Source organism: Salvelinus fontinalis, chromosome 10, assembly GCF_029448725.1.
Source record: "Salvelinus fontinalis isolate EN_2023a chromosome 10, ASM2944872v1, whole genome shotgun sequence".
Lineage (NCBI taxonomy): Eukaryota > Metazoa > Chordata > Actinopteri > Salmoniformes > Salmonidae > Salvelinus > Salvelinus fontinalis.
The window spans coordinates 19370991-19383807 of NC_074674.1; the positions used below are offsets into that span (position 1 = coordinate 19370991).

A 12817-nucleotide genomic window follows, 5' to 3' on the forward strand; every position below is an offset into this window, starting at 1 on the left:
TTTGGACTGCCCTGTCCTGCCTTCACCTGCACTTCAAACAACGAGGGAAATCACAAAAACGTTTGAACACTTGTAACATGCATCCCTCCTTATTCTCTGCCTTGTAAATATTCACTGATCTAAAAGAGTTCTGTAGTCATAAACGTACTGTAGTTGGCTAACGTCGTACCCAGGCTAGGCTGGTGGATGAGACTAGTAGTTAGCCTCCACCATGCTGGAATAGGATCAATAATTACTTCAAGCAGTGGGGGTAGAGATGCATTTTGAAGTAATTTAACAGGGTCACACACACCTTAGTGTTCCTGTCGGTGCCTGGTCTGATGCTGCTCTCCAGGCTGCACATAACCAAACATATGTTTTTATGGAACTGCGGATGACTGGGAAGTAGTTTAATGGTTTATCATGTTTTTGTCTCTATGGCCGTCAGTTTTTAGGGTTATTGAATGTTAATGAATTCATCTCAGTATCGATATAAAGAGTGATCTGTTCAGATGAAACTGTACATGCCAAAGCTAGAGAATCTGTTTCTGTCTGAGTTTCAGAGATCTAAATGATTGATATGTTTTACAATGACAGCCCAAGCTTGTGCCTCAACATAAACTGCTGTTGTTCATATTTTATCATAATTGATGGTACATGATGAAAAAAAAAAAAAACATGTCTTCATGTTAAATATTGACGCTCTGAGGCTGTTTTGTGACATGGCAACATGTCATTATTAACAGGTGGCCGGTGGCACCTGAATTGGGGAGGACAGGCAGGGACAGAATGAAGAAAATGGTATCGAACACACGCCCTTCTTAAGAGCCGTCCTCCCATCAGCAGCCTCCTTTGCTAAAGGGCCGATTTCACAGACCCAGGTTAAGACTAGTGTAACACAATCACACACATTTTTTCTCATCAATTGCTTTTAATTTGCCATGCACTTAATTTGAACAATCATTTAAATCATGTAGCTGTCATTTAACTCTTAACAATCATTTTAATCAACAGCCAGATTAGGACTTAATTTGACTCCATCAGAACAGACATGGGAAATCAGTTAGAATCAGAATTTTGTAATGTAGCAGATCCAGGGCCCAGTTTCAAGATCGCGATAGAATTTATGCGTAGGAGTGTTTTAACAATGCATTTCTCCTCCCTCAGCCGAAGATGTAACGTGCGTTTCCCAAAACATCACGCAAAGAGAATGTTCGCTAAGTGTGTCGTTGAGGCATGTGCCGATACTGATAGGATCGAAAGAGACCGCGCTGCTCTCGGGAAGTTGAATCACCTTTCTCCAGTGAAATCTTACCTTAACATTAGAATTATTCCACAATACTGATGACGGATCAGCTACTAAAAAGATATCACTTATGGCAGCAACTATTGAGTCGGGTTTTTCTAATGATTACCCTATAATGCAACAGATCAAGATTTGGCACATCATTGCGCACATGTTGATACACATCATGAAAAATATTGAGGCAAAATTACAGACGGTAGCATACAATTAGCAAAATAGAACTCAATTGAATGAACAAGACATCTACTTCAATGTTATTGAATTATATAGGCCTATGTCGCCTATACTGTAGGCTAATTATCTTTTTAATGCAGTCATTAAGTGATTCACAAGTATCAACCAAGGAGCATCAATAGGACATAAGGTACATCTTCTAATCTAAAGTATGGGTTAGTGGCAATCAGTGGCGACCTGTCATTCAGGGCAGGTGGGGCTGTTTTGAGCCCCACATTTTTAGCAAAATAAATAAATACACTTGCCTGTTTTGCATGTTATTTTGGCATTAATACGTGTCACATAGCAGTTTGGAAAAAATGTAAAACAAATATATCATAGATATGTACACTGTAGCTAAGAAAGTAGTACTAAGTGGTTGTTGTGTAGTAAGATGTTAGTAGCCCATGTGCCTCACTCTAATAATTTGGTCTATTTACCCCTCTTAATTTCACCTACTGTTCTGACTTGGTGGTGCTCATGTAGTCTATAACCTGTTTTAGAGAAATGTAATCATTGAATATTCTAAGCTAGTGTAAGCTTTCATTGTCTGCTTATATGCCCCCTTTATCTGTCCTATCGTTCTGACTTGGTGTACAGGGAAAACACTGTAAGAATGGCCCATGTTCTGAATTCTGTCGCTGTACATTTCAAAAGTGCTAAAATAGTTATATTGACTACATCCATCCTAGCTCTCCATTGTCTTAATCGAAATTACGGATTGCCTCTGATCTGCTTATATAGGCCGTTTGTGGGCACCGTTTGTCACCGTTATAGTGCAATTAATGTATTGTTTAGTGTTGTGGATTTGCTGGCATGCATCCCACTTTTGTTATTTTTTGCCCCAACAAGATTTACAAGTTAAAATCGCCAGTGGTGGCAATCACTACTCTCCCCTACAGCCATGCCCTCTGTCTCTGCTCTGCATTCTCACTCTTCCTCCATTCAAACTTTCTCTTTGTCTTCCTTTTCACTGGTCCTGTGCGCTGGTCGTGGCCTCTGATAGACTGATGGTCAGAGTTATAAGTGTTTTCCTCCAGAAAGATCTCTCCATTGGTGGAGTAGATGGCATTGGACCAGGTTAGCACATTACCAGGGCTGTAGGACCAGTAGGACTGCCACCCAGACATGTAGCCCATTATCCATCTTGGGGAGAGGACTCTGTCCCACACTTCCACGTCAGTTACCTGACCCTCAAACTTATACACTTTCAAGACAGGAGGCCCATTGGTCACCTACACACACACACAAAGAAATACAAAGAAAAATATTGCATAATTAGAATACATATCAACTAAAGAAAAACGATAATCTACATTATGCTGAATTACTTCATGAGACTCAGGAGTTTATTGACAACTTTTGAGAGATACTGAAACAATCTCAAGTCATGTTGAGAGGCACTGGGTCAGCAGCGGTGCCTCACCTATCCGCCCCACTCCTCTCCCACATTCTCTCCTCTTACCTGGCCAAACACCCTCTTCCTGACGCTGACAGTCCCGCCTCTCCACACCTGGGCCAGGCCTGTCTTTTTCTCCCAGGTAACACACAGGCTGGTCCAGGGGCGTGGCTCTGTGACCCCCATGAGCAGCTTATAGGAGCGAAAGTCCTGGGAGGAGGAATAGATGGAGAGGTGGTCCATCCCATAATACCTTTTCAGTAAAAGGTTCCAGTAGTTCCCCTGAGTGAGGCTGAAGAGAGTCAAGTCTTTTCCCTCCTCGGCCATGTAACGCAGACACACAGTCAGAGCAGAGGGAGTGGGAGAGGAGGTAGTGTAGGGATACGAGGTGTAGGGATTCAAGGTGGTGGATGAGGAAGGAGAAGGGGAGGGAGAGGAGTAAGGGGAGGGAGATGAGTAGGGAGAAGGGGAGGGAGAGGAGTAAGGGGAGGGAGAGGAGTAGGGAGAAGGGGAGGGAGAGGAGTCGGGAGAAGGGGAGGGAGAGGAGTAGGGAGAGGGCGAGATCGCATCTGTGTACATGGTGAGTTCCCCTCTATATGTCACTGTAAACACCTGACCACGCAGGTCTAAGGTGGAGGGGCCTGAGGCAGAGAATAAATCAATCAACAAATCCATCAATCAATCCAATATTATCTGTGTAGCACTACTTTAAAAAGTTATTTGTCACTAAACACTTCAAAGAACCCACACCTAACACAGTATCTGTGTGTGTTTGAATGCGGTACCTGATGGGGTTGTTCGATATCTTGCCCCAGTTAGGCCCCACACCGACATCAGCACAAGAACGTTAAGCAGCACCGAAATCATCTTCTTGTGAGCTTCGGCAGTGTGAGAGGATTTAGAGCGGTAAGATCCTTACACCCGTCCTCAACAGCGTGTGCAACAACAAAAAAGCTCTCTGATAGGTGTAGGTTTCGTTTCTCAGCAAGGTTTACGGAAGAGTTTCGTTTCTGCAATGTCACGCAATTGTCGACGAACCAAACTGACTCGTCTTTTCGTTTTTTTTTGTAACAAAACCAGAAATAGAATAATGAGAAATCAAATAATGACAGAAACTTTGTTTTACAATTTTATTTTATTTTAAAATGTTGGTGTTAATTGGAAGTAAACAGACCTCAGAACCCATAAGCTCCACCCATTAGGCGTGGTGAGGCGGTTGTTATTCCACAGGCTGCTGTCAGTAAAAGCTTCATGTTTATTAGTTGAGTGTGCCCTCAAAATGCTTCAAACTTAACCCTTGGAGAATAAAAAGGTAAATTGTATACATTTGATATTGTATGCCATACTCAAGGTGTTAGGGGGCAAAATGAAACTTTGGTTCTAGTGTTCTACTTTGTATTCCATGTTGTAAAAAAGCTCCCCACGAACACAGAACACTTCATTTCATGAGGATAGAGATTTACCATTGATGAGATATTTTATTATCGTAAAAGGTTGTGTACAAATCAATGTTAATCCCTAGTCAATAATGGCACCAAATCACCTGTCTGGATTCTTAAATTCAACATGTTTTGTCCAATATCTCAAGAAAGGGTGATATATTGTTACAACATTTCCAGGGCTGATGTAGAATATAAAAATAAAATGTATGAACTTAAAATGCGATATTATGCAAATTAAGGAACTTAATATTGAAAGTAGGTACTACGGAATAGATCATTACAGTAAGTTAACCAAATAGCTACCCGGACTATCTGCATTGACCCTTTGTGCACAAACTTTTTTTGACTCCTCACATGTGCTGCTGCTACTGTTTATTATCTCTCCTGTTAACTAGTCACTTTATTCCTAGTTATATGTACATATCTACCTCAGTTACCTCGTACCCCTGCACCTCGACTCGGTACTGGTACCCCGTGTATACAGCCAAGCTATCGTTAAACATTGTGTATTTATTAGTACTTTTATTATTACGTGTTTTTACTTTTCTATTATTTATCTACTTTCTTTCTCTCTGCATTGTTGGGAAGGGACCGTAAGTAAGCATTTCACTGTTGGTCTACACCTGTTGTTTAAAAGCATGTGACGAATACAATTTTATTTGATCATTTAAGCCCAATAATTTAAGTTAGGATTGTCATATTATTAACAAATCTTCATGCAAAACTGAGTTATTAACAATTTATGAAATTATAATACAACTTTGTATACTGCTTTATGCAAGTTAGATACTTAATATTCTAATTTGTCTGTAGATTAATTAAAAGAATACAGCATGTTAAACCCATTAATATAAAGTAAGGTTGTCATATTGTTAACATATATTGATGAGTAAGGTGCCGCCAGTGGTGTAGTACTCGAATCCCGTCTCGAGACAGTCAATGTGGTCTTGTCTCGGTGTTGGATACATTTGTACTCTGTCTTGACTCGGTCTCAGACAGAGAGGACTGGTCATTTCTTCCCGAGACCAGCAGAGACCAACAGAGTAAAAAACTCACAATTATCAGCTTCCATTCAGTCAGCGCATAAAACCGCTTTGCCAGGCCAAATATATACACTCCTTTATTGAAACATTAATACAGTATATTAACATTCTTAATATCTATTATTGACATGTTGGCGAACCTATAGGCAGACCTTCAGTGTGTGACAGGTTCGTGATTATGAAAGGACAGTAACCGTAATGCACTTTTTGTAAAACGCAAAGGGCCAGTGGTGAAGTGGAGGGTATACGCAGGTATAAACCGTATGTACATTTTTTCCAGTGGGCATTGCGTATACTCCTTAATCCCTACTGATGCGTATCAAAGTAATGTAGTGGAGTTATATGACTTATCAAGTACGTAGTACAATAGAGAAATCATGCACAAAGTAGCCTACATAATCGCAAAGCACGTGACATATATTCACATGCGCGCCGCACACAGCCTAGTTTCAGCGGAATATCATCCGCAGACAGTAAGAGTGTGCAGCTCTCAACTGGTTTTAGCATGGAGACATGGATGGGTCTGGGTGGACAGAGGCCCATCCACTGGGAAGCCAGGCCCTGAGAGCTCCACCCAATTAGATTGTTGTGGACTTAGACCATCACATTTTTGTATTTTTTTCAATTTAAAAAAGTGTTATTTTGAGAGTGAAAATCTGACAAACAAGGAAAACTCATAAAAAGCATAGGAAAACAGACTTTTTCACACAGGTTTCCTTTGCTGGCCATTTGGGAACTTCTGGGGAAAATTTGAGTTATACCCACTTCTCCAGGCACCACTACACCACTGCATAGGGCCGATGGAAAGACAGTCACACACAGCATGATGCTTTAGGATAAGCAGTCCATAAACTCTGACATAATAAGCCAGTAGGTCCCAATCATAAGAATACTAAAACACAACCATTAGGCATTTCCCAATCGAAATGTACAACTATTACTTCCATTTGCAAAAAAACGTTTCACGTTTAGCACACAAAGTAACCTGTGACCTAAAGCTTAAAGTGGAACTGATAGCGTTTTAACTAATTTGCAGATATGAAACCAACAGACAATCATAAAATATCAGTCAAAATCCCAGTTTATGCTACAAAACCAACTTCATAAGAGGTTTTAAAAAATAGATTCTATTTTACTCAGAGTTCCGTGATGTACACCAAGACATTGTTGTCAGAATAGATGGATGCAGTTCAATGTATGATTCATATAATTCACCTATACATTTCTTGGTGGTCCCAAAAATAGGTTGTAAATCAGAGCTGGCCTGGTACATAGTTTGCTGCCTCCATTCGGGATGCACTGTTTCAGTTTCAATGACTCAATATTCTGGACAAAAAAACTGACGAATGTAACTAAGGCTGGGAATGTCAATACAACCAAACTAGCAAGAGCATGGATCACAAGTCAGTCACAAACACAGAGCCTAATGTTAGCCAGATAGCTAGCTAGCAGCTAGGAGGATGTCATGCCATTGGAGGAGTGGGTGAGTGACTGACTTTCCCCTCATATTGTTTTTTGGTGGCTACACACAGCTAGAGATGCAGGTGTCATTTTGTTAGCTAGCAAGAACTTGAACAACTGTTAGCAGTTAGCATATCTCTTGTGTTCACAAATTTACTCTGGCTATCTACTCTGATTTCAGAGCACTCTCATCTGAGTGTGCCAGAGCGGAGAATAACTGATGAATTTACGAACGCGTAACACCCGCTGAATATGACCAGTGTCAGTAAACATAGACAAAAAAAGTAATGGTTAGTCAAGAACTCTCTAGATAACATATAAACAGCCTAGGTAACCAGATCTGCTTCTGTGAAAATGGTCAGAGTGAGGTGTTCTCTCATTTGAGTCTGGAAGCAGCTAGCAAGCTAGCCAACTTTAGCCAGTTAGCTTGGGTGCTTGGTTGGGACGAGCATGCATTGGCAGGCAAGCTGCAGAAGGATGAGGAGGCTACAATTCCCCATTGTTTATCAGTTCAATTTTGACAGCCAACTAGCTGAAAAAGTTTGAGAAGGTTTATCTAATGTTCCTTCGTTAGATTTTAGCTCATCTTGCTCACAGTACGGACATTTCAATTTGTTGCCCTGGCCACATCTAATCTGCACAGAATCTCAAACCATGTACTCGAATGTAATCTCAACCAACGACTTGACGTCACGACGACTAGAAGACGTCACAACGACTTGCGGGCAATGGGTTCAGAACAATAATAAACCACTGGCTCAGAACAACAATGACAAAACCTTCTACAAAGAAATATATAATTATACCACGACCCAAAAGGCCACTTGGCGAGTGGGAGGGCGAAGGGGCATGTGCTGGGCACAGGTCCTGTCTGTGCATGTGCCTGGTCTGCCCTTACATGACAGGGCAAGTCGTTCCACAGCTGTGGGGCTCTGATAAAGCTCCGCTCCCAGCTTTGGTTCTACACCTAGGTATTGTTAACAGGCCAGTACATTGGGAGCAGAACCTTCTCCCCAGGTTGTATGGAATGAACATGTCTGTCAGATAAGAGGGAGCAAGGCAGTTAAAAGTTACAAGTAAAATCTTAAAATCGGACCGATACATTACAGCCAGTGCAGCTCATACTTTTTAGTGTTGGTTAAAATGTGGGCAGCAGTGTTCTGTACAAGTTGCAGGGTTTTAATTTAGGAACTAGAGCAACTAGACAGGAGGGCATTACAGTAGTCTAACCGTGTTGAGACAAACTAATGGACCAGTTTTTCAGCAACCTGTTGTGAAATAAAGTGTTTGAACTAGAAATGTTAATTAGGTGGAAGTATGCGGTCTTGGAAATGCTTTTTATGTGATCAATGGGTGAAAAGGTTCCATATCACATATCTTTGCATATTTGGAGTTTTGCGGATATGCACCATATACTGACAAATTCTGAATCCAGATGTGTCGTTTAGACATATGATATTGGGATTACTCCGAATATCACACATGGACATTTCCTACGGCCGGATATGGACTCATACGATATCCTGAGATATGTGACATCCTATTTTCTCTCATGTTGACAAATACTGACTGTATACATACCATATCTGTTTTCTCAGCACATTCAAGATAGGAAGTTATATTGAGTCCAGATATGTATATAAGGGCACAAGGCGAGACCCAAATGCAGACACAGGAGGCAGATGGTGGAGCTCCGATATTTATAATAACAAAGGGAGTAGGCAAGGCAGGTTGGGGACAGGTGAGAGTTCATAAACCAGGTCCAAACAGTACCAGACAATAGGCAGTCTCGAGGTCAGGCCAGGCAGGGGTCAGAAACCAGAAAACAGTACAAGGGGATAGGCAGGCTGGTAGTCAGAACAGGCAGAGTGGCCAGGCAGGCGGGTTCAGAGTCAGGACAGGCAAGGGTCGAAACCAGGAGGACTAGAAACAAACAGAAACTGGTAAAAATAGGAGCAAGGAAAACCGCTGGTTGACTTGGCAAACAAGACGAACTGGCACAGAGAGACAGGAAACACAGGGATATATACACTGGGGATAATAAGCGACACCTGGAGGGATGGAGACAATCACAAGGACAGGTGAACCAGATCAGGGTGTGACAATGTATCTCTTGGCTGAGGTCCATATCCGGATTTTGATATGCTTTTTAATATGCTGAAAATAAGGACGAGTTTTCAGCACATGCTCAATAATTTGACAAATATTAACCTCTAAAAGTCTAAGCATTTATTTGATAGAATATTTTATTTGGCCTTTACTGCTGTAGCCCATAGAAACACATTGAATAACACGTTCATATATCTCAAAAGAGACAGTCCAAAAATAAATAACGAATAAAGTTTTCAAGTGTCTGTCTTATATCTAGGAGATATAAGAAAGTTCAGGAATTATTATATATTTTTTGACAAATATTTAACTCCTTTTCGAGGGGGGGCGCAAAAAAAAGTCTTATTAGTTTGTAGCCCAAATGGTTCGGACGCTACAGATGGAAGTTGGCACATCGGTGGTACCGCCTTCAGACGAGTCCCGTGACACTTGTGAGGGTTGTAGAACAAAACAGAGAACACCATCTTGTTCGTGAGAGTCTCATATTTGGGCTAGTAACTGAAAGGTTTCAAGTTCAAATCCCCGAGCTGACAAGGTACAAATCTGTCGTTCTGCCCCTGAACAAGGCAGTTAACCCACTGTTCCTAGGCCGTCATTGAAAATAAGAATTTGTTCTTAACTGACTTGCCTAGTTAAATTAAAGGTAAAATAAAAAATAAATAAATACAAATATTTCCATAGAGTTGTCATATTAGTTCGGACACGAGACGTTTTTGTGTGAAGACTTTTTTGGATGTCTCCTGGTCTGACAAACAGCACTGTAGCTAAGCCACTTTCCACCACAGATGTAGAAGGCCAGCATAGGCGGATGCGGTATATTGAGCCCATACAAAAAGCAGATACTGTATCTCCACCTTAAACAGACTGATTTTGGTGGGGATTATTATTATTATAAACATTTTAAAATAACTGTTTTTGTATTTTACTGGCTTTTTCTAGGAGTCGCTAGAGCGAGATGAGCTCTAGCGCCACTGGCCAAACCCTCCACTAACCTGGACGACCTGGGCCAATTGTGAGCCACCCGATGGGACTCCCGATCGAACCCGGGTCTGTAGTGACGCCTCTAGCACTGCGATGCAGTGCCTTAGACTGCTGTGCCACTCTGTGCCACTGCTGGGCCAATGGGGATTTTTTTTATTTTGTTAATTTGGTTGACGTACGGGTGCTCTAGGGTTAATTAAATCCATATAATTTCTCATTTCTGATATGCTGTATTTATCTTAGTAACTACAATCAAGAATTTTAGCTAATTTGGCCCATACCAGTAGGGCTAGCTACCTAACTAGGCTCAGTGTACGCTCAAACTGGTGTAATTAGAACACTTCTTTAGAACGTCCTAGTTACGATTGACGCAACAGTCCGTGGCCACACTGATTTTTCACAGAAACATTTTGCACAAACACAGTCTTTACAACTTTATGTGCTCAATGTGAGCAGTTATTTTTGGATAAAATGTTCAGACATTCACAGAAGTAGCAACAGCATAACACACTTCTCATCCAAACCGGAAATGTATGCTACCTTAGTCCTAGCGCTAACTGAGGAAAGAGTGACCCAACACAACCGGTAATATTTAGCCAGCTATTACCAGCTCTCGGCTGACAGAAACCATAATAAAAAGAATTGGCTAATAGTAATTACTATTTACAATTCATCACATCATGGGTGAGCTCACCAGTCATTTAAAATAATTGAGTAAAACACTTTCTAAAAGTCTTAAAGTTATCCAATGGTGGGTAGTTTGTTTTTTCCGCATCAATCAAAGATAAGAAGAGGTGACAAGATGAGTTGGGTCTGTTTTGTCACGTTCCTGACCTTATTTTCCTTTGTTTAGTCTTTGTTTAGTTGGTCAGGACGTGAGCTGGGTGGGCATTCTATGTTATGTGTTTCTATGTTGGGTTCATTGTCAACTAGCCTGATATGGTTCTCAATCAGGGGCAGGTGTTTTACGTTTCCTCTGATTGAGAACCATATTAAGGTAGGCTGTTCTCACTGTTTGGTGGTGGGTGATTGTTCCTGTGTCAGTGTTTGTGCCACACGGGACTGTTTCGTTCGTTCGTTCCTTCCTTCCTTCCTTCCTTCCTTCCTTCCTGTTCGTGCGTTCTTGTTTCATGTTCTCAAGTACAGGTCCGTTCACATCGTTTTGTTATTTTGTCAAGTGTTCTTCGTGTTCGTCTTTCGCAAATAAATCAATGTGTATTCACACTACGCTGCGCTTTGGTCCGATCCTTGCTCCTCCTCAGACGAGGAGGAAGACGAGCGTTACATGTTTGCTGTATGCATGTTGAAGGCGTGTGGTGTGTGTCGTCTACCATCATTCACTTCCTATCATTCACTTCCACAAGTTTACTCAAAAGATGAGTGAACCAACCATCCCTTCACCTCGTTTTGTTATGACATATTTGGTCAACAAACATGGCACCACACATAACCGGCAAATAGCTTAGCATTAGGGCTACCGAGTGGCGCAGCGGTCTTGCATCTCAGTGCTAGAGGCGTCACTACAGACCCTGGTTTGATTCCAGGCTGTATCACAACCAGCCGTGATTAGGAGTCCCATAGGGCTGCACATAATTGGCCCAGCGTCGTCCGGGTTAGGGTTTGGCCGGTGTAGGCCGTCATTGTAAATAAGAATTTGTTCTTAACTGACTTGTCTAGTTAAATAAAGGTAAACTGAATAAAAAATGTGCTCATCGTAATCAGTACAAGCTTCCAAAAAGTATTTTACACACATAAGTTGTGTCCATTACAATCTATGCAATAATCGGAATGCATGATTTGCTACTAGTACTTGAAAACATACAAATTAACAGTAAATAAAGAAATTAACAGCATACAAACCATTCTCTGATAGTGACTTAGTAGCCCGTGCCGGTGTTATGATACTGATCATTGATAAGGATACTGATCATTTGTCGCCACAGATGGTTTGTTTACGTTTTTACTGTTGTGGCCACATGGAGTAGCTAGGCCTATAACAGTTCTATCTAGTGGTCGCGTCGGGGATAACAGTTGTTGACAACTGTAGCATTGTAGCTAAGCCTAACTCTAACCCTTTTCCTAACCTTAATCTCATTCTCTTAACCTTCTACTTTAATTCACCTATCCTGCTGTGTTAGTTCTCCTAACCTTCCACGTTAATTATCCTAAGCTGCCATGTGAACAATCCACCTGTGGAGACAAATCATCAGTATCACCACACTGGCAGCCAATCGTGTCACCCCTGACACTCACTTGGAGCCATTCAGTGTTGCTGTTTATGTATGTATCTTAGCTAGTGGGCTAAGTTGTAACATTAGCAATGTCTTTCAAAATGAGGCAACTCACAAATGCGGAAATTCTGGAGATTTTTGAAAATTCTGACAATGATTCTGAGTATGACAGTGAGGATTCTGAAAGTGACAGTGGGGAGCTGCCCCCCAACCTTGTGGCCATTGAGAACCCTTAAGCTGAGGACCCCTTGCCAACAGACAAAGTCCTAGGTCCCTCTGATGATGCTGGTGGTGATGGAGGCACACCAACAGTGGTGTGAAATACAGGAGGTCTGTCGTAGCTGGAAGGCCTCCAGCCATTTCACCCCTCCTGGCCCTGCAGTTGGCTTTGATGAGTCCCAGTCTGGATTACAAAGCCCCTTGCCATATCCCTCTGAGGCAGAGTGCTTCAAGCTGTTTCTGACAGGGGAGCTGGTGGGAAACATAGTGGAGGAGACCAATCGCTGTGCCTTGGAGCTACAGGAGAAGAGAGAGCCACAGGGAAGGTGGAACACCTGACGGGAGAGAGAAAGATCAAACCAGACTGTGTGCTTGACTATAATTGCAAAATGGGGGCAGTGGATAATGTGGATATGATAAACAGCTTTGTGGCT

General features: G+C 41.7%; 1 protein-coding gene across 1 annotated transcript; it reads right to left on the reverse strand.

The window, feature by feature from the left end:
- Nucleotides 1-1539: 1539 nt before the first annotated feature.
- Nucleotides 1540-4001, reverse strand: LOC129863760 (jeltraxin-like). The gene is made up of 3 exons (XM_055936001.1): nucleotides 3683-4001; nucleotides 2964-3538; nucleotides 1540-2733 (listed from the first exon to the last, which is right to left on the reverse strand). Exons 1-3 carry the CDS (start codon nucleotides 3762-3764, stop codon nucleotides 2395-2397), a joined length of 996 nt encoding a protein of 331 aa, XP_055791976.1. The 5' UTR covers nucleotides 3765-4001; the 3' UTR covers nucleotides 1540-2394.
- Between the last annotated feature and the right edge of the window lie 8816 nt (nucleotides 4002-12817).

What these genes read in the sequence shown, in the direction of transcription:
- LOC129863760 (XM_055936001.1), bottom strand. Translation starts at nt 3,764, where the DNA reads ATGATTTCGGTGCTGCTTAACGTTCTTGTGCTGATGTCGGTGTGGGGC. An exon ending in ATATCGAACAACCCCATCAG is followed by an intron (nt 3,539 to 3,682) that starts GTACCGCATTCA and finishes TCTCTGCCTCAG; the next exon opens with GCCCCTCCACCTTAGACCTG. An exon ending in GGAAGAGGGTGTTTGGCCAG is followed by an intron (nt 2,734 to 2,963) that starts GTAAGAGGAGAG and finishes GTGTGTGTGTAG; the next exon opens with GTGACCAATGGGCCTCCTGT.